Here is a 26,589-nt window from a genome sequence, read left to right as displayed (position 1 = left end):
CTCTATCATATAATGATGAGAATGAAGTAAAGCTTCGGGAGAAACGACTGATGGCGTGCTTGTTAACGGTGAAGTAATAAATAATCTAAGGTATGCAGACGACGCTGTCCTTGTTGCAGATATTTGCTGAAGGATAACAAAGACTGATAGATCAAGAAGTTAACATCGGTAAAAAATATGGAATGAAACTTAATAATAAGAAGACGAAAATTATGATCACAACCAAAAACCAAGATACAGATGCAAAGTTTATGGCAGACAATGAGATGTTGGATAGAACAGAAAAAATATCATACCTAGGATGCAACTTCACAGACAGCTGGGATCACTCATACGAGATTAAATGTAGGATCGAAAAAGCAAGGAGTGCCTTCCAACAGATAAAGAAAGTTCTCTGCAATTTAACCTTGAACTTACATCTCCGACTTAAAATCCTTAATTGTTATGTGTTTTCTGTTCTTATGTATGGAGCAGAGGCATGCACACTCACTGATGCGTCTTTCGGTTCACGTCATCTCGAAAGACGGTTGCAGTCTTTCGAGATGTGGTGCTATCGTCGCATGCTCAGAATATCATACGTATATCATATAACTAACGACGCAGTAATGCAACGTTTACAAAAAGAACCTGAAGTCTTAAAATCCTTTAAAGAAAGAAAACTAGCATACTTCGGACATATAATGAGAAATAAAAATAAATACAGAATCTTACTATTGATATTAGAAGGGAAAATAGAAGGAAATAGAGGAACAGCTGCTAATAAAATACGATGGGCCCTTGTGGTAGCCAACATCCATAGAGGATAGGCACTAGCAGAAGAAGAAGAAAGAAATTAAAAATAAATTAATTATTTAAATATAAATTAATATAGATGTGACGTTTATAACGTTACAGCCTGCTTACTTTTATAGAAGGAATACTTTTAGCAGTTCCATAGTCCCTAAATATTTAGCTTACCTCAAAGAATTAAATCAAACGTATTTTAACCTTTAATTGTGGCTTATTCCCAGTTAAATAGTAATTAACTCAAAGAATTAGTGCAGAGTACGGCATTTTTCCACCACTTATACAAACTAAGAATATATTTTGTAAATACTATATTAATTTTAAAAATACAGTTTTTTATTTTATACAATATTACTTTTTAACACCAAGCACCTGGTAAACTTCATCTTTGGCAATAACTATCTCCTCCTCTTGAATATCCAAATGCAACACTCCATTCTTATCTTCTTCGTGGTAGTTGTGAAAGATTTTTCCAATAAAATCACCATACTTTGGTACATCTGCAGCTCCTATATACAGAGAAGCGTTAGCTTTTGAATCTAGTTCATAAATCCATCCACCTTGGACGGGTTCGAAGTCATCTTGGTTCAACAACTCGGTGAAGTTTTCGGCAGTAGCGGACCTCCATTCTAGTTTGTTATAGTCGTTAGTAAGTAAAAGCTAAAATAACAGCAATAAAAGAAAATTAATTTAGTAACTACTAATAGAAGAATTAAAATATTAAGTTTACAGGTTGTAATATTTTGGCAAAATTATGAAAGTTGTACGCAGAACGTTTACAGGAAGTTCTGGTCCTAAAATTATTCGAAAATAAAAAAAATCGGTTGCCTGTAAAGTCGGTTTTACGGGCGAAGATTTTACGTGACAACGTCTTTTTCTCGGTAGAATATTTATTGATATGAATATTATTAAATTGCACAATAGGAACAAGGAATTGAATGAAAATAAGAATTGCACAAATTTTAACTATAGAAATATATTTTGTTTATTAAAACATTGTACATGTAAATTTAAACTTAACTAATTTCCAACGCGCCCAATTCTCTAGTGCTGCGCGCGCAGCGGACCGATCATGTTTGAGTGGGAGAGAGACGCAAGGCATTCGCCGGTCCGGCGGGCTTCTCTCTCGTTCGGTGACTCATCGTAACAGACGTGAGCGGGCGTTACACTTTTTCATGAGTGACTCCGAGCCACAACCTAATTTAAGACGTTGTCACGTCAAAAACAGAAATAACAACTTTTAATATGTTATGCTAATTATTCTTCTTCTTGATTACAGGAGTCAGGTATTTTTACTGATTCCGGCAGTAAACTTTACCTTTCAGGAAGTGCCAATATTTCTTCACATTTGTAATCAGTAAGACAAATCAGATACTATGATTTTTCTGTCAGATTTTCTTAAGTTAAAGCTGATTTCATGTAATAAAATGAAATATCTTACAATAAAGTCGTCCCAGGAACGCAACTCAAAAATATTGGCAGTATCATTTTAAAGTAATCTACTTTAAAATGTATAATTTATATCTGAATTTTCAATATAAATGAGTCAGACAAAATAAATTATTAGAAGAAATTTTCACCAAGTAACGAAAGTAATCAAAACGTCTAATAAACTTAATTAAAAAAAAACTTGTGGCTTATTTCCAACAAAAATAGTAAATTGCATTAAGGTGTCACAAGAAAATAGCTTCAGAACAGTATATAATAAGCTATTTGAATTAAATAAGTTTATTGTACAAAGAAAAGTATCTTTGAATATGAAAGACAAATCGCACTGCGGGGTTTTAAAGCATTGGGATTAGTTTGTTACTCAGAAGTAGACTATCTTGATCAATAATATTGCAATTTGCTTATTATTATTATATAGCTTTATATATAAGCTTATAAATAATAAATTAATGCTCACGTAAAGTTCTGCATAGTTAATATAATGATTTCCATTTAGAGTTGCTGGTTGATACTGGTATCCAAAAATGAAAGAGCCTGGCATAAAAGCAACGCTTTTTTCGTCTGCTACAATGGTACGTGACACAAAAACTTTCTGTCCGGTCACGGTGTTTCCATTGTAAATTGCCCCAACATAATCCATGTGGTAAGCATAATCTCCCCAATAAACAGCTGGATCTAAAACAAAACAAAATTTACTGCAATTAGCAAATAGTTAAAAATTGCAAAAATTTTAAATTATAATAAAATTTTTGCTTGTATTTAAACTTTTTGGTATTTAAATTTTTTATTATTACCAAATAAACTTTTTTACCTAGTCTAAAATACAAACGAATAGACCAGAAAAAGATACCGCCCACTTGCAACTAGTGGATGCAGAGCAATGGATTTCTGTGGGAATCGGAATGAATTTGTGATATAACCTAGAAAGACAGTACTCATAGAAAATTGCAAGGAAATAACTAAACGTTGCAGCGCCAAAATTATTGTAACCACTCAGGCCTTTATCCTATATATTTTGACAATTAACCCACAAACAAAAAATAAAAACAAATTAGACTAAATAGAGATTAGAGTGGTGAGTAAGAACACACAGGGAGGAACCATCGTCGCCTGACCTTCAATGATCTATCCACAGTAGATTTTCGGAATATAAAAGAATGGTCACCATGCAATATATATGTGAGAATTATAAATCCATACAAATTTAAAACAAAAACATGTATTAAGACATAATACTGCATATCTCTGTCAATATAAAATGTCAGCACTAACATGAAGTTCCAAAAATTGAGCGTATCTATCGAAATTCTTACCATTAAAGAAAATCAGTATTCAGCAGTGTAAAGACTTCATCACCGTGTACTAGAATATTCCATGATTAACAAATATGGACCAATTCCCTGATAATTTTCCATTACTGCAAACATGAAACAAGTTTAAGTCTTATAAGCAAACATACGTTTAAGTTACGGCTGTAGCTCCAAATTAGATTCAACATCAATTTCCCTACTTCAATAATTCAACAGAATAAATATAAGGTTGAATGCTCGAATAAATGAACTTTGATCAGATAAAAGGCATATATCGAGCACAGTTTCATTAAATCTTGCCCAAGTACTTTCGATCCCTAGATCATCTTCAGGGGCATTTCGTCAATTAGGCGGATGGATAGGCCACAATTGACGAAATGCCCCTGAAGATGATCTAGGGATCGAAAGTACTTGGGCAAGATTTAATGAAACTGTGCTCGATATATGCCTTTTATCTGATCAAAGTTAATTCAACAGAAATTCCAAAAAATTTAGATATCAAAGAATTCAGTAATTTAATTCTCAAACTATATGGCCGTTGACAAAAGTGTGGTCTGTTCACTTAAAGAACCAATCCAAACAAGACCAAAAATGAATTCGTTTGATAATTGAAACAATGACCTTGGCACATCAAAATGAATATTGTTGTTAGTGACACGTAAGAAACGTTATGGATAGACAACTCATTAGTAATTGATGTATATTATTTCATTATTTCATTTCATATATCCGTTTCATTTAAAATTATAATTATAGTGCAAACATTGTATTGGAACCAAAGTGCCAGAGTTCAAATTGATGGGCAACACTCAGAAGAAATGGAGATCTGTAGAGGAGTTAGACAGGGATGTATTTTATCGCCATTTTTGTTTTGTTTTTTAACTTATATTCTGAAGAATTTTTCCAAAAACACGCTCAATAATATCAAAGCGGGAGTTACCGTTAACGGAAAATTAATTCACAACTTACGATATGCAGACGACACTGTGATCACAGCAACGAGTATAGAAGATCTACAACATCTTATCGAAAGCTTAAGTATGAATAGTGCTGAAATGGGAATTACTATAAACGCTAAAAAAACGAAGTAAATGCTAATTACAAAAAGACCACAACATATACATCACCTATTGACAATTAATGGTAACGTGATAGAACAAGTAGAAAAATATCAGTACTTGGGAACTTTGATCAATGAAATCAATGATCATAATGCAGAAATAAACAGGCGAATAGAGATTGCCAGATCAGCATTTATACGAATGAAGCTACTCCTAACGTGCAAAAATCAAAATTTGGAGATCAGACTACGTACCATTTGCTGTTATATATTTTTAATATTATTATATGGAGCTGAGACTTGGACATTAAAAAAATGCAATTTAAAAATAATCGAGGTTTTCGAGCTCTGGTTATACCGCAGAGTGTTAAAAATATCGCGGACTGATAGAATTACAAATAAAGAAGTACTAAAAGAACTTTTAGAAAGAATTTTGATCTTTCTCAATACAATCTGTTCAGTTTAATTCATGAGAGCACCCGCACACTATATAAGACTCGAATGGACTCCAAACTTGACGAAACACTAACAAATACCAAATGCATATATGAAAACATAATATCAAGTATTCATCAAACAGCACAGGAGGTCTTAGGAATCAAACAAAATAAAATTAGTAACAAGCTTTGGTGGAATGAAGACGTCGAAAATGCGGTAACAGAAAAGAAAAGATTATACCATAAGTGGTTGAATACAAAAGATGACGCAGACAAAGACCGATACAATGAAATGAAGAAGAAAACTAGAAAGATAATTATGACCACCAAAAATGAGATATGGGATAGAAGGTGCAGAGAGATAGAATCTTATATTGGAGGACGACAATGCACTGAGGCGTGGAAGTTTATAAACTCTGTTAAGAAGCCGACTAACGAGAAAGTGATTCTAAATCCCATAAATCCCGAGGATTGGACACATTATTACAAACATCTATTAAAGGAGAACAGAGACAAATTTAAAGAAGATATGAATTCATTAAGAATCGAAATTCTGGGTGTAACTACGGAATTAATAAAGAATGGCTCAGAGAAATTACACAGAATGATCACGGTGATATTTAACGAATATATTAATGGACATCCAGCACCAGATGAATGGAAAACAGCCTATATGACCCCAACATATAAAAAAGGTGACAGGAGAAATTGTAAAAACTATAGAGGGATATCGGTCACAAGCTCAATGAGTCGACTATACGGTCGAATACTACGGGACCTGATAGAGGAAGATTATCAATCGTCTGAAGACGAAGAACAAGGAGGATTTAGAGCAGGTCGTTCATGTACAGATAACATCTTCTGTCTTAAACAAATTATAGAAAAGAAAATTGTGACAAATAGAGAGTTACATATGACTTTTGTAGATCTTGAGAAGACATATGACACAGTCTCGCTAAATAAACTATGGGAAGTCCTGGGCACATCAAACATACATCAAACATTGGTTAGTGCTCTCAAAGATCTATATTATGGTTCAAACTCCCAAATGAACTTCGGAAACCTCTTAGCTGAAAAATTTGCAGTTACTAAGGGTCTCAGACAAGGATGTTGTATCACTCCGACTCTATTTAAGATTTATATCTCTGCAGCTCTGAAACAATGGAAAAGGAAAGTCAAAGGAATGGGTATACAATTGAACGATCAGGATTACATATATACTTTACAGTTTGCAGATGATCAGGTGGTGATCTCAAATGACAAAGATGACATGGAATACATGCTTAGAAAACTAATTGAAGAATACCAGAAATGGGGATTAAATATCAATTTAGAAAAGACAAAATACCTTGGAGCTGAAGCAGAACAACTCGATATCGATGACAATTAAAAAATAAATTCATGCAACGAACATAAATACACTACGATCGAAGAATACCATCTTCGATCGTAGTGGAAAAGACGAACGAGAAATAGAACATCGAATTGTACAAGCACTAAGAGCTATAGCATGTTTGAACGGAGTTCTATGGAGTAAAGAAATGGAACATCTATGAGACAATGGTTAAAACTAGCCTACTTTATGGAGCTGAGACATGGAGAATAACCGAAAAATATAAGAAAAAGGTCGAAGCCACAGAGATGGATGCCATCAGAAGATCGATGAGAATATCAAGAGCCGACAGAATACGCAATAAAGTGATAAAACAACAACTGGGTATACAGGGCACTATAGTTGAGGATATTGAGAGAAAACAGCTCATATGGTATGTGAGCCGAATGGGGGACGAAAGATTGCCTAAAAAAACGATAATGTGACAACCCCCAGAGAAGAGGAAACGAGGAAGACCGCTACAGAGCTGGAACCTGGGAGTTAGGAAAGCGATTAGCGCTCGAAATCTGGACGAAGACCTAACTCAAGACAGAATACAATGGCGTTTGGGAGTCGGACAACGTCGTAAGACGTTATAAAAAACCGAATGTATATATATATATATATATATATATATATATATATATATATATATATATATACAAGTACTGGAGAGGGTTGGTAAAGAAACAGAACTAATCACCACTATATAAACCAGAAAACTGGAATATCTAGGCCACGTGATGAGGGGACCAAAATATGAAGTTTTGAGACTCATCATACAGGGAAAGATTCAAGGAAGAAGATCTGTTGGCCGAAGACAGAACTCATGGTTGAAGAATCTACGTGATTAGTATCAATGCAGATCGATTGAATTGTTTAAAGCACCAAGCTCAAAAATAAAAGTAGCCTTTATGATTGCCAACCTCCGTAGGGAGACGGCACTCTAAGAGGAATATTATTTCAGATACTAATTTTTGAATGTACTCTGGAACATAACTATTTAAGCAGCAATGATCAGGATACAGCATTGTAACAAGATTCCTTACAGGACCTAAGCCACGCGAGATAAATTTGTATACAATGGAATTGTTTGATGGAGACCAAAGCTGCAGAATCTGTAGCATAGGACCTAAAACAGTCAACCATATGGACAAAGTTGATATGGAAATTGACGATAATATTACAGCTCAAAATTTTGTAAAAACGACTGTCAGTTGTTTTTAAAAATTGATTTAATACTTTAGAAGGAACTTTTAATTAATAAAAGGTTTTTTAATTTATTCGAAATGGCACTAACTGAGAATGTAAGCTTTTGACCATCGCTGTGAACCAACGTAAAGCACCTATAAACCAAACCTACATAAAATAGAATCCTATAACTTTCTAACTTATTTTTTTTTTTAGAATTTTTACAGTTTTGAATTAAATCTGCCATCTGCCATCTAATTACGTAAAATCAAGAAAAGCAAGTACCATTAATTGATTTATTTATTAAAAGTTAATGCGTCTATTAAATCTTTCAAAATCGTATATATATAACTGTTCATTAAAAATGTGAAATATTGTTTAAAAAGATAATCTATAATGATAATTACCTTGAGAGGCGCTAGTTACATCGTAACAAGATAACGCCAGCAGTAACACCATCACGTATTTTACAGCCATTTTAAAAATCAACTGATGTTTACGACGATTATTTTGATATCTACCTAAAACAATATGACGATCTATAATATTTATAGTATACCTTTATCTTATAATATACTCTTATCAGTATAAGATGTCGATAATTTCGAATATAGTATATTTTTAGATATCTATTAACTATCAAAATTTAACGGAAAAGACCACTAAAATCACAAAATTGAATGGCAGTGATAATAGTCGTAAAAAATTTTTGGTGCATGTAAAATAGTTAGCATAAAGTTAAGTAGTAATATACAAAATACAGGAGATTGTCACTTGATTCGTTTCCATTTCCTGTATTCTCTGAATCATTAATGAATTTTTTTTTGTATTCAGCATACTTTATATGCACTTTCTTGTTTTTTTTTAACTTATTCTTCTTCATCTAGTTTGTCTTTCCCAATATTTCCAATGTTTATTGTTTTTTGTGTATTTACTATTTTTATAAATATTTGGGTAATTTTTTTTGTAATTATTCTTCTTAAACTTCGTTGCCTTAGATTTTCGATGCCTGGCTGTTCTGTTGTTTGTTAGTACTTATCTGTGTTTCTGATCTAACTAATATGTTTAACTGTAGATCAAATATTTAACGTTTGTTTTCAACTAGTAACTGTAATGTAAACAGAGCAAGGAAATAAAGAAGGAAAAATTAACGGACAATAATTAGCCTAGTAAAGAGTAATAATTATTTAAGTAATTATTATATATCCCAAATTAATAAAGAATAAATTCGACACAGTTTAACGTATACATTTCAAATTAAAAACAAAACAATTAACCCAGTTTAACACAAGCCTGAATGTTTAAAAAATTACGACACTTAGACCTTGTTCGAAATTAATACAAGGTACGAATTGTTAAACAAGTGAGAAGAATTGAGCTGACTAAGAAGTTTTACATAGCGTGATCCAGTTTAACACATGGAATAGTTGGCATAATCAGCGAAAACGTAAAAACAAATCTCCACTTCGGACGTGACAAAAAGAATCTAAGGTACGAGTTGGAGATACATAAAAAACGGAAATTTATTAGATAACATAAGATCAATTAATTATTCTTGAATATTTGCAATAACTGCTGTGTCGTCGTCAAGTAGCGTGTTCGTATAGTTCAGTAATAAGCAAAATTAAGTGTTGTGATACGCCTATTTCTTTTAGTATCTACTGTAAGGGTTGCCATTTGACTCTGTCAAATGCTTTGCGATATTCTGTAAAACAAAATTATAGTGGGATATTAAATTTCAAGATTTTTCCATTATTTCTATTATGTTCAGAAGGTGTACTCAGGTACCTCTACCTTTGGTTGAGCAATCAGATGGTACCAAAATGGACGATTTCTCTACTTAATTACAAAATACGCTACATAAAATTAAAGAAAAAAAATCAAAGAAAAAACTAACTACATAACCCATTAGATAAAAATAAAGACAGAATCAAAGTATTAATCACAGGAGACTGAAATGCTAGGTTAAAAAAATAATATGAACAAAGGACAGAAATACATGGGAAAATAAGTGAAAAATAGCCTATGATAACGACAAGTAAAAGCAGGAAGCATGAATGATTACATAACATTTTCACATGAGCTAGAAGCGACGAGAAATAAAAGTAAAAGTAATAAATAAAGCAGAAGATTAAAACAGAGGGATTACTAGATGATAAATGGAAAAAAAAATAATGGAAGTATATATATATATATATATATATATATATATATATATATATATATATATATATATATATATATATATATATATATATATATATATATATATATATATATATATATATATATATATATATATATATATATAAATGCTTTTGATGGGTTGGAGTCAATAAAAGGGGCTATTGGTTAACTATTTAATATCTCGAGCTTTCAATTGTGTTTACAATTCTTATCATATATTGTGACGATTGGGGTTTATAAAAAATTAATTTGTAAGTTATATACTAGATAATTTTAGATATAACAAGTATTTGGTTATTTTAAGAAGTTATATACTAGAGAATTTTATAAAAATTATTTATGTGAGGGCATTTTAAGAAATTAGCATATAATAATTGTAAAAAGTTGTATTTTAGTAGTTATGATTTTGTAGATATTTTTAAGTGAGCCATGTGACTAGGCAACACACTATACCCTCCATTCCTAAGTGTCAGTTTAAGAATATTTACGAATATAAAGTGGGGTTATAATAATATATTGTTTGAAATGTGTATTTTATTAAATTAGAGTGTTAGTAACTAATTTAAATGTTTATTCTGATCGGAAAAGCCTAAATGTCAACAAAATTATCAATGGAACATTAACGAATTATCCAGAGTGTAGAGTGTGACCATTGTTTACAGTCGAACATTCTCTAAATAATGATTATGGCGGTGGATCGAACAGATATTTTTTTCGAGAACATCTATATGAAAGTAATGGAACAAATTGGAACATGATCTCTTACCAGATGGTTCTGGAATATCAAAAAGGATATAAATACCCGTGATTTGGATTCAAGATGGCAGTTTTTAAGAAGTTTTTAGTCAGAAGTCAAGCAGTTTATTATGAAAGTTAGTAGATTAGTTAGTGAAGTCAATTGTTCACAGTTTTAGTAAGTCAGTCAAGCAGTTTAATAAGAAATATGAAAGTTAGTTGGAGATAGTCCAATTGTTTAATATAGTGAGTTAAATGAAGATTAAAAATTATGCATATATTTAATGCACATTTATAATTATACACAAATAATTATTGAAGATTATAAAAGTATATTAGAAGAATATTGGATGGACATTGGAAGGAATTAAAATTATATTATGATTGGAGATTAGTATAAATCAACTTATAATAATTGGATATTGGTATATTGAAAAGAAGAATAAATATAAATGGTGTTTGCTGGTTTGTTTGGTGGTGTATAAATGCTGGTGAAGAAAACTATATCTTAAATTGGTAGAAGCTGATAATTGGAAAAAGTAATTTCACCAAAAACAAGGATAACCGAAGTACGAAGACATTCAGTGGTGATTAGAATCTATATAGTGGAAAACAGTTCATTTAGGCATTCAGTGAAAGAAAGGTACAAAATTTTGTTAATATAATTTAGTTAATGTCATAACAATTTCAATTTTGAAGATAGTTTGTTTAAATTTTACATTGTCTATAGAATTTAATTAGTTTTATAAGAATAACAATTTAAAGATAGTTTATTTTAAATTTACATTGGCTAGGTTAGATATATATGTGTGTTTCATAATAGTTATAATAAAGATAATTTAAAAAAGTACTTACAAACTAATTCTTTGAGAACCGCGATAAAAACCCTATATTATTAAAAATCCTATTGCTCAACATTCAAACAAACAACACATCATAACAATTTGGCACCCAACGCGGTGGCTCTCTATTTAAAAGAATTAGTTTGGGAAGATAAGTGCTCTCATATAATTAAATTAATTATCAGTAGAAAGGAAAAATTATAGATTTTATTTTTAATTATATTTGAACAAGTAAAGTCTCAAAATGTCTCAAGGAAAGAAAGGTACAAGAAGCAAAAAGAATGAAGAAGATGTGGAAGTAGAAACACAACCTATACAAGAGGAGAGTTTAGTTCAAGTTCCACAAGATACTGCAGAAATGAATCCAGAAAGAGAGGAAAATGTCAATATGGCAGCTTTGATGTCATTAATGATGCAGATGAACAAGACAATGGAAGAGAATTCAAAAGAAATCAAAGAAAACATAAAAAAATTGGAAGAGAATTCAAAAGAAGTCAAAGAAGACATGAAAAAAATGGAACAGAAATTGGAAGAGAATTATAGAAAATTAGAAAAGAAAATAGAAGATAATAATAATAAAATTGTAAAACAAATGGATAAAAAACTTGAAGCTGCAGAGAAAAAAGTAGCAAATGAAATAAAAAGTATACGGAATGACTACAAGAAAAGGATAGACAATGAGAGGACAGAAGTAAAGAGGATTATTCAAGATAATAAGATAGATATAGAACAGAAAATAGAGTTACAGAAATGTCACTTAGAAGTAAAAATTAACGAAGACAGGAGAAACACAGAAGAAAAATTAGACGATATACAACAAAATATCCAAATAAATTGTAATCAAATAAGAAATGTGGAACAGAGAATAGATGATATTTCACAAATAAGAGACATAGGGAGACCTTACTTAAATTTAACAAATGAGACTGGGATTAAATTCTCTGGTAATATAAAAAATTTGCATCCTAGAGTATACATAAATAGTTTAAAACATAAATTAAGATTTGTGAATAATATTAATGATATTAAAGATTATATTAGAGTGACATTAAATGACAATGCAGCAACTTGGTTTGCTAGTATTGAGAATGATTTAGATAATTTTCAAACATTTGAAAATAAATTTTTAAATTATTATTGGGGTGAATTAGAGCAAGCCAAGTTTAGAGAAATTCTATATTTTGGAAAGTATAATCAAAATTTAAAATCAAATATGGTAGATTATGCATTGAAATTGATAACAGTTGCAAAATATTTAGAACCACCACTTAGAGAGGATGAAACAGTCTTAAATGTATCTAGACATTTTGATGCTGATGTTGTGCAAACCGTAACTGTACAAAATATTCAAACAATAGATAGTTTTATTAATTTTATTCAAAGAATACAAAGAGGCAATATGACAAGTAATAATAACAACAGAAAAAACAATAATAACTTTCAATATAATAAAAATGATAATCAACAATATAGACAATCATATAACAATAATACTAGGTATGGTAATAGTTTACAAAATTTTAATAATACTAACAGTAATCCAAATAGACAGAACTTTAATAATAATACTAGTTATAATAGACAAAATTTTAATAATAATACTAATTATAATAGACAACATTTTAATAACAGTACTAATAATAATAGACAAGATTTTAACAATAGAGGAAATACAGAGCGACCTAACTATAACAGACAGGTAAATTGTGTTCGAAGGAATAGAAGCTGCGAAGACAGGGAACGAAATAGTACAAGGCAAGAAAATGTGAGTAGAAGTCATAGTAGGGAAAGACATAGGACATCAGATCCAAGTGGTCAGATACAATCTGACAATTCTAATAATCAAAATTTTGTTCAGTAAACTTTCTGAATTACAAGTTAGGCCATTGCTATTATGAAAAACCTTCTGAATTTATTTCTTTAGATGAGGATAAAATTATTGACTCTATTAATTTAATTTATATAAATGCTTTGGCCAAAAATAAAATGATTAAAATTATGATAGATACTGGTTCAGAAAGTACTTTAGTCTCGGAGAATTTTATTTTTAATACATTAAAACTATCAGATATAATAAAGATTCCAAAAATTAAAATTATTGGTGCAAATAATAAGAAGTTGGGTGAAATTGATAAACTAGCCAATTTTAAAATTAATATTCTTAATAAAGAAATTAATATGCAAGGATTTATTGTCAAGGATTTATGTGTTGATATATTAATGGGAAATGATGAATTGGAAAAGAAGAAAGTAAAGATAGATTTTGAAGAAAAAATGGTAACTTTGGAAGGGCAAATAATTAAATTTATGCAGAAAGATGAGGTGGAAGAAGGAATAAGAGTTGATAGGATATTATTAGAAGAAAATAATGATGTTTATGAAGAAGAAATGTATTTTGATGATAGGGCTATGTCCCAAAAGAATGTAAAGAATAATTATTGTAGTGAATATTTAAGGAATGGAAATTTTAAGCAGATGGATGCCTACGAGGCGGAGTGCGTAAAATTGGAAGCAAGGAATGGTGAGTACATAATGAAGAATAATTTTATTTGTAAAGAAGAAGATATGATAAAAGTTTTAAATTGCCCTGAAGAATATAAATCAATAGTCATTTCCATATTGCAGCAACACAAGGGACTTGTCAATAAAGAAAATAGAATTGCACAAAATTATATCCATAGTATAAAAGTTAAAGAAGAAAAAGACTTTAAAACAAAATCATACCCAATACCATATAAATACAGAGAAGAAGTAAACAAAACAATTAATAATATGTTAGAAGATGGGATCATTGAGAAGGCAGACACACGTTTTATTAACCCCATAGTAGTAGTACGAAAAAGATCAGGTGAAATCAGGTTATGTTTGGATGCAAGAAATATTAACAAGATTACTGAAAAGCAATTTGAAGCACCAATGAGTATAGATGGAATATTAGGAAGAATTACAGGAATGTCATTTTTCACTAAAATCGATTTACAGCATAGTTTCTGGTTAATACCTCTAGAAAGAAAAAGTAGACAGTATACAGGATTTCAGATAGATGGAGTAGTATATCAATTCAAAGTAGTACCATTTGGACTTAAATCATCTTGCAGTGCTCTATGTAGATGTCTTCATGATATTTTGGATCAATATGAACATTTTGTAATTCACTACATTGATGATATATTAATTTTTTCTAAAACGGCTGAAGATCATGAGAAACACCTAAAAATTATAATAAATAGATTAGACAAAGTTGGACTAAAAATAAATCAAGAAAAATGTACATTTTTTCAAAAAGAAGTAATATATTTAGGTTATAAACTTAATACTAAGGGAATCGAAATGGATCCAGAACGGACACAAGTCATTCAGGAATATAAAACACCACACAATTTAAGAACTTTAAGAGGATTTATTGGAATAATTAATTATTATAAAAGGATGATACCAGATCTAAGTATAAAAGAAATTCCATTACTTGAACTACTGAGAAAAGGTGTAAAATGGAGATGGGATCAGAGAAGAGAACTAGCATTCCAAGAAATTAAAAACATTTTTCTGTCAAATTTGAAAATATACTATCCTGACTACACACAGCCATTCATATTAAGAACAAATGTTAAAACATTAAAATTATATATTAATCAATTTTTCGAAGAAATAGGACCATTTAGAAATTGCATAATAGATAATGCTACATATTTTAACAACCAAAAATTTCGGACATTTTGTGAGAAAAAGGGAATCAACATTCATTTTACAAGTATCAGACATCCTCAGGCAAATCCTGCAGAAAGATATATTAAAGAAGTTATAAAATATTTAAGGATACTGTGCCAAAATCAACACGAAACTTGGCAGCAACATATACCACAAGTAGAATATTTTTTAAATAATACACAAAATTTGAATACAGAGGAAGTACCAGAATATTTAATGTTTGGCCATATAGGAAACAGAAAGTGGATTAGTGAATATAATCAGGATATGTTAGAACAAGTAATGCAGAAAGTGAATAACCGAATTAGGAGGAAAGCTGAAAAATATATCAGAAGACAAAATCGAAATATAAAAAAACCAATCACATTTCACAAAGGAGACCTAGTGTTAATTCGTTCACTTAGAAAAAGTAATGTTAAAGAAAACCGTTGTAAGAAATTACAACCAATGTTTGAAGGTCCATATACAATTGAAAATCAGAATGGACTAAATAGTTATGTGTTAATAGATGCAGAGAACAGACTAAGAGGCATATTTCATATCAACGACATTTTTCAATATCATGAAGAGATTGAATAATGATTTCTATACCTTTAACACAAATATAATAACACTAATAACTTACTGATATATCCATTTTATTCAATAGACTTGATTTGTTAAATGGTAGATGGTAGATTTCATTATTTTGAATCAATTTGAAATCATACTTGTTAAATTTTGTATATATGGAAATTAATTTGTACCCTAAAAATCATAATTTGGGGTTAGATACAAAATTGATTCTATAAATAAATGCCTTTCTAATATAATAAAGTGGAAAAACTTACCAATTTATATTGATGAAAGTTATTTTGAATGGAAATACTTCCTAGATTTTGTCTATAAATAAACAGAACACAATATAGATTATATTTTTAATTAAGGTTATATTTTATTCTCTGATAAAATCCATTGCCCCATTTGACATGACAGTTTGACCATAGAATAGCCGAACTGTGCTCCGTTGTTCTCTGCTTTGACATAGACAGCGAACAGGGATGTATTTAACACATTTTAAATAAAAAAAATTTTGATTTATTAAATTTAATAAGGTATGAGAAAATTAATATTTAAAAAAATAATAAGTAAATTATTTATTTTAAATATTATTTTTGGGGTATTGTGACGATTGGGGTTTATAAAAAATTAATTTGTAAGTTATATACTAGATAATTTTAGATATAACAAGTATTTGGTTATTTTAAGAAGTTATATACTAGAGAATTTTATAAAAATTATTTATGTGAGGGCATTTTAAGAAATTAGCATATAATAATTGTAAAAAGTTGTATTTTAGTAGTTATGATTTTGTAGATATTTTTAAGTGAGCCATGTGACTAGGCAACACACTATACCCTCCATTCCTAAGTGTCAGTTTAAGAATATTTACGAATATAAAGTGGGGTTATAATAATATATTGTTTGAAATGTGTATTTTATTAAATTAGAGTGTTAGTAACTAATTTAAATGTTTATTCTGATCTGAAAAGCCTAAATGTCAACAAAATTATCAATGGAACATTAACGAATTATCCAGAGTGTAGAGTGTGACCATTGTTTACAGTCGAACATTCTCGAAATAATGATTATGGCGGTGGATCGAACAGATATTTTTTTCGAGAACATCTATATGAAAGTAATGGAACAAATTGGAACATGATCTCTTACCAGATGGTTCTGGAATATCAAAAAGGATATAAATACCCGTGATTTGGATTCAAGATGGCAGTTTTTAAGAAGTTTTTAGTCAGAAGTCAAGCAGTTTATTATGAAAGTTAGTAGATTAGTTAGTGAAGTCAATTGTTCACAGTTTTAGTAAGTCAGTCAAGCAGTTTAATAAGAAATATGAAAGTTAGTTGGAGATAGTCCAATTGTTTAATATAGTGAGTTAAATGAAGATTAAAAATTATGCATATATTTAATGCACATTTATAATTATAAACAAATAATTATTGAAGATTATAAAAGTATATTAGAAGAATATTGGATGGACATTGGAAGGAATTAAAATTATATTATGATTGGAGATTAGTATAAATCAACTTATAATAATTGGATATTGGTATATTGAAAAGAAGAATAAATATAAATGGTGTTTGCTGGTTTGTTTGGTGGTGTATAAATGCTGGTGAAGAAAACTATATCTTAAATTGGTAGAAGCTGATAATTGGAAAAAGTAATTTCACCAAAAACAAGGATAACCGAAGTACGAAGACATTCAGTGGTGATTAGAATCTATATAGTGGAAAACAGTTCATTTAGGCATTCAGTGAAAGAAAGGTACAAAATTTTGTTAATATAATTTAGTTAATGTCATAACAATTTCAATTTTGAAGATAGTTTGTTTAAATTTTACATTGTCTATAGAATTTAATTAGTTTTATAAGAATAACAATTTAAAGATAGTTTATTTTAAATTTACATTGGCTAGGTTAGATATATATGTGTGTTTCATAATAGTTATAATAAAGATAATTTAAAAAAGTACTTACAAACTAATTCTTTGAGAACCGCGATAAAAACCCTATATTATTAAAAATACTCATTGCTCAACATTCAAACAAACAACACATCATAACAATTTGGCACCCAACGCGGTGGCTCTCTATTTAAAAGAATTAGTTTGGGAAGATAAGTGCTCTCATATAATTAAATTAATTATCAGTAGAAAGGAAAAATTATAGATTTTATTTTTAATTATATTTGAACAAGTAAAGTCTCAAAATGTCTCAAGGAAAGAAAGGTACAAGAAGCAAAAAGAATGAAGAAGATGTGGAAGTAGAAACACAACCTATACAAGAGGAGAGTTTAGTTCAAGTTTCACAAGATACTGCAGAAATGAATCCAGAAAGAGAGGAAAATGTCAATATGGCAGCTTTGATGTCATTAATGATGCAGATGAACAAGACAATGGAAGAGAATTCAAAAGAAATCAAAGAAGACATAAAAAAATTGGAAGAGAATTCAAAAGAAGTCAAAGAAGACATGAAAAAAATGGAACAGAAATTGGAAGAGAATTATAGAAAATTAGAAAAGAAAATAGAAGATAATAATAATAAAATTGTAAAACAAATGGATAAAAAACTTGAAGCTGCAGAGAAAAAAGTAGCAAATGAAATAAAAAGTATACGGAATGACTACAAGAAAAGGATAGACAATGAGAGGACAGAAGTAAAGAGGATTATTCAAGATAATAAGATAGATATAGAACAGAAAATAGAGTTACAGAAATGTAACTTAGAAGTAAAAATTAACGAAGACAGGAGAAACACAGAAGAAAAATTAGACGATATACAACAAAATATCCAAATAAATTGTAATCAAATAAGAAATGTGGAACAGAGAATAGATGATATTTCACAAATAAGAGACATAGGGAGACCTTACTTAAATTTAACAAATGAGACTGGGATTAAATTCTCTGGTAATATAAAAAATTTGCATCCTAGAGTATACATAAATAGTTTAAAACATAAATTAAGATTTGTGAATAATATTAATGATATTAAAGATTATATTAGAGTGACATTAAATGACAATGCAGCAACTTGGTTTGCTAGTATTGAGAATGATTTAGATAATTTTCAAACATTTGAAAATAAATTTTTAAATTATTATTGGGGTGAATTAGAGCAAGCCAAGTTTAGAGAAATTCTATATTTTGGAAAGTATAATCAAAATTTAAAATCAAATATGGTAGATTATGCATTGAAATTGATAACAGTTGCAAAATATTTAGAACCACCACTTAGAGAGGATGAAACAGTCTTAAATGTATCTAGACATTTTGATGCTGATGTTGTGCAAACCGTAACTGTACAAAATATTCAAACAATAGATAGTTTTATTAATTTTATTCAAAGAATACAAAGAGGCAATATGACAAGTAATAATAACAACAGAAAAAACAATAATAACTTTCAATATAATAAAAATGATAATCAACAATATAGACAATCATATAACAATAATACTAGGTATGGTAATAGTTTACAAAATTTTAATAATACTAACAGTAATCCAAATAGACAGAACTTTAATAATAATACTAGTTATAATAGACAAAATTTTAATAATAATACTAATTATAATAGACAACATTTTAATAACAGTACTAATAATAATAGACAAGATTTTAACAATAGAGGAAATACAGAGCGACCTAACTATAACAGACAGGTAAATTGTGTTCGAAGGAATAGAAGCTGCGAAGACAGGGAACGAAATAGTACAAGGCAAGAAAATGTGAGTAGAAGTCATAGTAGGGAAAGACATAGGACATCAGATCCAAGCGGTCAGATACAATCTGACAATTCTAATAATCAAAATTTTGTTCAGTAAACTTTCTGAATTACAAGTTAGGCCATTGCTATTATGAAAAACCTTCTGAATTTATTTCTTTAGATGAGGATAAAATTATTGACTCTATTAATTTAATTTATATAAATGCTTTGGCCAAAAATAAAATGATTAAAATTATGATAGATACTGGTTCAGAAAGTACTTTAGTCTCGGAGAATTTTATTTTTAATACATTAAAACTATCAGATATAATAAAGATTCCAAAAATTAAAATTATTGGTGCAAATAATAAGAAGTTGGGTGAAATTGATAAACTAGCCAATTTTAAAATTAATATTCTTAATAAAGAAATTAATATGCAAGGATTTATTGTCAAGGATTTATGTGTTGATATATTAATGGGAAATGATGAATTGGAAAAGAAGAAAGTAAAGATAGATTTTGAAGAAAAAATGGTAACTTTGGAAGGGCAAATAATTAAATTTATGCAGAAAGATGAGGTGGAAGAAGGAATAAGAGTTGATAGGATATTATTAGAAGAAAATAATGATGTTTATGAAGAAGAAATGTATTTTGATGATAGGGCTATGTCCCAAAAGAATGTAAAGAATAATTATTGTAGTGAATATTTAAGGAATGGAAATTTTAAGCAGATAGATGCCTACGAGGCGGAGTGCGTAAAATTGGAAGCAAGGAATGGTGAGTACATAATGAAGAATAATTTTATTTGTAAAGAAGAAGATATGATAAAAGTTTTAAATTGCCCTGAAGAATATAAATCAATAGTCATTTCCATATTGCAGCAACACAAGGGACTTGTCAATAAAGAAAATAGAATTGCACAAAATTATATCCATAGTATAAAAGTTAAAGAAGAAAAAGACTTTAAAACAAAATCATACCCAATACCATATAAATACAGAGAAGAAGTAAACAAAACAATTAATAATATGTTAGAAGATGGGATCATTGAGAAGGCAGACACACGTTTTATTAACCCCATAGTAGTAGTACGAAAAAGATCAGGTGAAATCAGGTTATGTTTGGATGCAAGAAATATTAACAAGATTACTGAAAAGCAATTTGAAGCACCAATGAGTATAGATGGAATATTAGGAAGAATTACAGGAATGTCATTTTTCACTAAAATCGATTTACAGCATAGTTTCTGGTTAATACCTCTAGAAAGAAAAAGTAGACAGTATACAGGATTTCAGATAGATGGAGTAGTATATCAATTCAAAGTAGTACCATTTGGACTTAAATCATCTTGCAGTGCTCTATGTAGATGTCTTCATGATATTTTGGATCAATATGAACATTTTGTAATTCACTACATTGATGATATATTAATTTTTTCTAAAACGGCTGAAGATCATGAGAAACACCTGAAAATTATAATAAATAGATTAGACAAAGTTGGACTAAAAATAAATCAAGAAAAATGTACATTTTTTCAAAAAGAAGTAATATATTTAGGTTATAAACTTAATACTAAGGGATTTTATCGCGGTTCTCAAAGAATTAGCTTGTAAGTACTTTTTTAAATTATCTTTATTATAACTATTATGAAACACACATATATATCTAACCTAGCCAATGTAAATTTAAAATAAACTATCTTTAAATTGATGTTCTTATAAAACTAATTAAATTCTATAGACAATGTTAAATTTAAACAAACTATATTCAAAATTGAAATTGTTATAACACTAACTAAATTATATTAACAAAATTTTGTACCTTTCTTTCACTGAATGCCTAAATGAACTGTTTTCCACTATATATATTCTAATCACCACTAAATGTCTTCGTACTTCGGTTATCCTTGTTTTTGTGAAATTTCTTTTTCCAATTATCAGCTTCTACCAATTTAAGATATATTTTTCTTCACCAGCATTTATATACCACCAAGCAAACCAGCAAACAGCATTTATATTTATTCTTCTTTTCAATATACCAATATCCAATTATTATAAGTTAATTATACTAATCTCCAACCATAACATAATTTAATTTCTTCCAATATACCTTTTTTAATTATATTAAACAATTGGACTATTTGTACTTGATTCACTGACTCCAACTAACTTTCATATTTCTTACTAAACTTTTCTGACTGACTTCTTGAAAATTCTGAACAATTTACTACACTAACTAAATGTGTCTACTAACTTTCATAATGAACTGGCCTGACTTCTGACTAAAAACTGCCATCTTGAATCCAAATCACGGGTATTTATATCTTTTTGGATATTCTAGAACCATCTGGTAAGAGATCATGTTCCAATTTGTTCTATTTCTTCGATATGGATGTTCTCGAAAAAATATCTGTTCCATCCACCGACATAATCATTATTCCAGAATATACGACCGTAAACAATGGTCACACTCTGCACTCTGGAGAATTCGTTAATGTTCCATTGATAATTTTGTTGACATTTAGGCTTTTCAGATCAGAATAAACATTTAAATCATTAAATATATATAAATTAAACATTTTAAACTAACATTATTATTATAACCCCACTTATATTCGTATTATGATTAATTTCTATCTGTCAATTTACTATATAGTTGGTTGCCTATGCACATGGCTCACTTAAATATATTTACAACATTAAAATACAACTTTTTACACTTATTATATGCTAATTTACTAAAAATGCCCTCACATATATATATTTTTATTAAATTCTCTAGTATATAACTTCTTAAAATAATCAAATACTTTTTTATATCTAATATTATGTAGTATATAACTTATAAATTATTTTCTATAAACCCCAATTGTCACAATACCCTAAAATAATATTTAAAATAAATAATTTACTTATTATTTTTTTAAATATTAATTTTCTCATACCTTATTAAATGTAATAAATCAATTTTTTTTTATTTAAAATGTGTTAAATACATCCCTGTTCGCTGTCTATATCAAAGCAGAGAACAACGTAGCACAGTTCGGCTATTCTATGGTCAAACTGTCATGTCAAATGGAGCAATGGATGCGATATCAGAGAATAAAATATAACCTTAATTAAAAATATAATAGATATTGTGTTCTGTTTATTTATAGACAAAATCTAGGAATTATTTCCATTCAAAATAACTTTCATCAATATAAATTGGTAAGTTTTTCCACTTTATTATATTAGAAAGACATTTTTATAGCAATTATAGTATCAATTTTGTGTCTAACCCCAAATTATGATTTTTAGGGTACAAATTAATTTCCATATATACAAAATTCAACAAGTATGATGTCAAATTGATTCAAAATAATGAAATCTACCATCTATTTAACAAATCAAGTCTATTGAATAAAATGGATATATCAGTAAGCTGGTATTGTTGTTATTATTTGTGTTACACTTAGATCTGGTATCATCCTTTTATAATAATTAATTATTCCAATAAATCCTCTTAAAGTTCTTAAATAGTGTGGTGTTTTATATTCCTGAATGACTTGTGTCCGTTCTGGATCCATTTCGATTCCCTTATTGTTAAGTTTATAACCTAGATATATGACTTCTTTTTGAAAAAATGTACATTTTTCTTGATTTATTTTTAGTCCAACTTTGTCTAATCTATTTATTCATATATCTTCAGCCATTTTAGAAAAAATTAATATATCATCAATGTAGTGAATTACAAAATGTTCATATTGATCCAAAATATCATGAAGACATCTACATAGAGCTCTGCAAGATGATTGAAGTCCAAATGGTACTACTTTGAATTGATATACTACTCCATCTATCTGAAATCCTGTATACTGTCTACTTTTTCTTTCTAGAGGTATTAACCAAAAGCTATGCTGTAAATCACTTTTAGTGAAAAATGACATTCCTGTAATTCTTCCTAGTATTCCATCTATACTCATTGGTGCTTCAAATTGCTTTTCAGTGATCTTGTTAATATTCCTTGCATCCAAACATAACCTGATTTCACCTGATCTTTTACGCACTACTACTATATGGTTGATAAAACGTGTATCTGCCTTCTCAATGATTCCATCTTCTAACATATTATTAATTGTTTTGTTTACTTCTTCTCTGTATTTATATGGTATTGGGTATGATTTTGTTTTAAAATCTTTTTCTTCTTTAACTTTTATACTATGGATATAATTTTGTGCAATTCTATTTTCTTTATTGACAAGTCCCTTGTGTTGCTGCAATATGGAAATGACTATTGATTTATATTCTTCAGGGCAATTTAAAACTTTTATCATATCTTCTTCTTTACAAATAAAATTATTCTTCATTATGTACTCATTATTCCTTGCTTCCAATTTTACGCACTCCGCCTCGTAGGCATCCATCTGCTTAAAATTTCCATTCCTTAAATATTCACTACAATAATTATTCTTTACATTCTTTTGGGACATTTCCCTATCATCAAAATACATTTCTTCTTCATAAACATCATTGTTTTCTTTTAATAATATCCTATCAACTCTTATTCCTTCTTCTACCTCATCTTTCTGCATAAATTTAATTATTTGCCCTTCCAAAGTTACCATTTTTTCTTCAAAATCTATCTTTACTTTCTTCTTTTCCAATTCATCATTTCCCATTAATATATCAACACATAAATCCTTGACAATAAATCCTTGCATATTAATTTCTTTATTAAGAATATTAATTTTAAAATTGGCTAGTTTATCAATTTCACCCAACTTCTTATTATTTGCACCAATAATTTTAATTTTTGAAATCTTTATTATATCTGATAGTTTTAATGTATTAAAAATAAAATTCTCCGAGACTAATGTACTTTCTGAACCAGTATCTATCATAATTTTAATCATTTTATTTTTGGCCAAAGCATTTATATAAATTAAATTAATAGATTCAATAATTTTCTCTTCATCTAAAGAAATAAATTCAGAAGGTTTTTCATAATAGCAATGGCCTAACTTGTAATTCAGAAAGTTTACTGCACAAAATTTTGATTATTAGAATTGTCAGATTGTATCTGACCACTTGGATCTGATGTCCTATGTCTTTCCCTACTATGACTTCTACTCACATTTTCTTGCCTTGTACTATTTCGTTCCCTGTCCTCGCAGCTTCTATTCCTTCGAACACAATTTACCTGTCTGTTATAGTTAGGTCGCTCTGTATTTCTTCTATTGTTAAAATCTTGTCTATTATTATTAGTACTGTTATTAAATTGTCTATTTTAATTAGTAGTAGTAATTAGTAGTAGTATTATTTTAATTAGTGTCTATTTTAATTAGTATTATTATTAAAATTTTGTCTATTATAACTAGTATTATTATTAAAGTTCTGTCTATTTGGATTACTGTTATTATTATTAAAATTTTGTAAACTATCACCATACCTAGTATTATTGTTATATGATTGTCTATATTGTTGATTATCATTTTTATTATATTGAAAGTTATTGTTGTTTTTTCTGTTGTTATTATTACTTGTCATATTGCCTCTTTGTATTCTTTGAATAAAATTAATAAAACTATCTATTGTTTGAATATTTTGTACAGTTACGGTTTGCACAACATCAGCATCAAAATGTCTAGATACATTTAAGACTGTTTCATCCTCTCTAAGTAGTGGTTCTAAATATTTTGCAACTGTTATCAATTTCAATGCATAATCTACGATATTTGATTTTAAATTTTGATTATACTTTCCAAAATATAGAATTTCTCTAAACTTGGCTTGCTCTAATTCACCCCAATAATAATTTAAAAATTTATTTTCAAATGTTTGAAAATTATCTAAATCATTCTCAATACTAGCAAACCAAGTTGCTGCATTGTCATTTAATGTCATTCTAATATAATCTTTAATATCATTAATATTATTCACCAATCTTAATTTATGTTTTAAACTATTTATGTATACTCTAGGATGTAAATTTTTTATATTACCAGAGAATTTAATCCCAGTCTCATTTGTTAAATTTAAGTAAGGTCTCCCTATGTCTCTCATTTGTGAAATATCATCTATTCTCTGTTCCACATTTCTTATTTGATTACTATTTATTTGGATATTTTGTTGTATATCGTCTAATTTTTCTTCTGTGTTTCTCCTGTCTTCGTTAATTTTTACTTCTAAGTTACATTTCTGTAACTCTATTTTCTGTTCTATATCTATCTTATTATCTTGAATAATCCTCTTTACTTCTGTCCTCTCATTTTCTATCCTTTTCTTGTAGTCATTCCGTATAATTTTTATTTCATTTGCTACTTTTTTCTCTGCAGCTTCAAGTTTTTTATCCATTTGTTTTTCTATTTGCTTTACAATTTTATTATTATTATCTTCTATTTTCTTTTCTAATTTTCTATAATTCTCTTCCATTTTTTTCGTGTTCTCTTCCATTTTTTTTGTATTCTCTTCCATTTTCTTCGTATTCTCTTCCATTTTCTGTTTCATTTTTTTTATGTCTTCTTTGACTTCTTTTGAATTCTCTTCTATTGTCTTGTTCATCTGCATCATTAATGACATCAAAGCTGCCATATTGACGTTTTCCTCTCTTTCTGGATTCATTTCTGCAGTATCTTGTGGAACTTGAACTAAACTCTCCTCTTGTATAGGTTGTGTTTCTACTTCCACATCTTCTTCATTCTTTTTGCTTCTTGTACCTTTCTTTCCTTGAGACATTTTGAGACTTTACTTGTTCAAATATAATTAAAATTAAAATCTATACTTTTTCTTTCTACTGATAATTAATTTAATTATATGAGAGCACTTATCTTCCCAAACTAATTCTTTTAAATAGAGAGCCACCGCGTTGGGTGCCAAATTGTTATGATGTGTTTTTTTTGTTTGAATGATGAGCAATGAGTATTTTTAATAATATAATATATAGGGTTTTTATCGCGGTTCTCAAAGAATTAGCTTGTAAGTACTTTTTTAAATTATCTTTATTATAACTATTATGAAACACACATATATATCTAACCTAGCCAATGTAAATTTAAAATAAACTATCTTTAAATTGATGTTCTTATAAAACTAATTAAATTCTATAGACAATGTTAAATTTAAACAAACTATCTTCAAAATTGAAATTGTTATAACACTAACTAAATTATATTAACAAAATTTTGTACCTTTCTTTTACTGAATGCCTAAATGAACTGTTTTCCACTATATATATATTCTAATCACCACTGAATGTCTTCGTACTT

The 26,589-nt window shown here is 28.7% G+C and overlaps 1 protein-coding gene across 1 annotated transcript; it reads right to left on the bottom strand.

Moving 5' to 3' along the window:
* Positions 1-1,082: 1,082 nt before the first annotated feature.
* LOC140448384 (uncharacterized) lies at positions 1,083-8,156 on the bottom strand. Its single transcript, XM_072541472.1, has 3 exons — positions 8,013-8,156; positions 2,693-2,910; positions 1,083-1,446 (listed from the first exon to the last, which is right to left on the bottom strand). Exons 1-3 carry the CDS (start codon positions 8,080-8,082, stop codon positions 1,138-1,140), a joined length of 597 nt encoding a protein of 198 aa, XP_072397573.1. The 5' UTR covers positions 8,083-8,156; the 3' UTR covers positions 1,083-1,137.
* Between the last annotated feature and the right edge of the window lie 18,433 nt (positions 8,157-26,589).

This window comes from Diabrotica undecimpunctata, chromosome 8 (assembly GCF_040954645.1).
Source record: "Diabrotica undecimpunctata isolate CICGRU chromosome 8, icDiaUnde3, whole genome shotgun sequence".
Classification (NCBI taxonomy): domain Eukaryota; kingdom Metazoa; phylum Arthropoda; class Insecta; order Coleoptera; family Chrysomelidae; genus Diabrotica; species Diabrotica undecimpunctata.
The sequence above is the reverse complement of the archived record's forward strand: the minus strand, read 5'-3'. Positions and strand labels throughout refer to the sequence as shown.

Coding starts and splice junctions, on each gene's coding strand:
- LOC140448384 (XM_072541472.1), bottom strand. CDS start 8,082: ATGGCTGTAAAATACGTGATGGTGTTACTGCTGGCGTTATCTTGTTAC. Junction 2,911..8,012: donor TGTAACTAGCGCCTCTCAAG/GTAATTATCATT, acceptor GTTTTGTTTTAG/ATCCAGCTGTTTATTGGGGA. Junction 1,447..2,692: donor TTAACTATGCAGAACTTTAC/GTGAGCATTAAT, acceptor CTGTTATTTTAG/CTTTTACTTACTAACGACTA.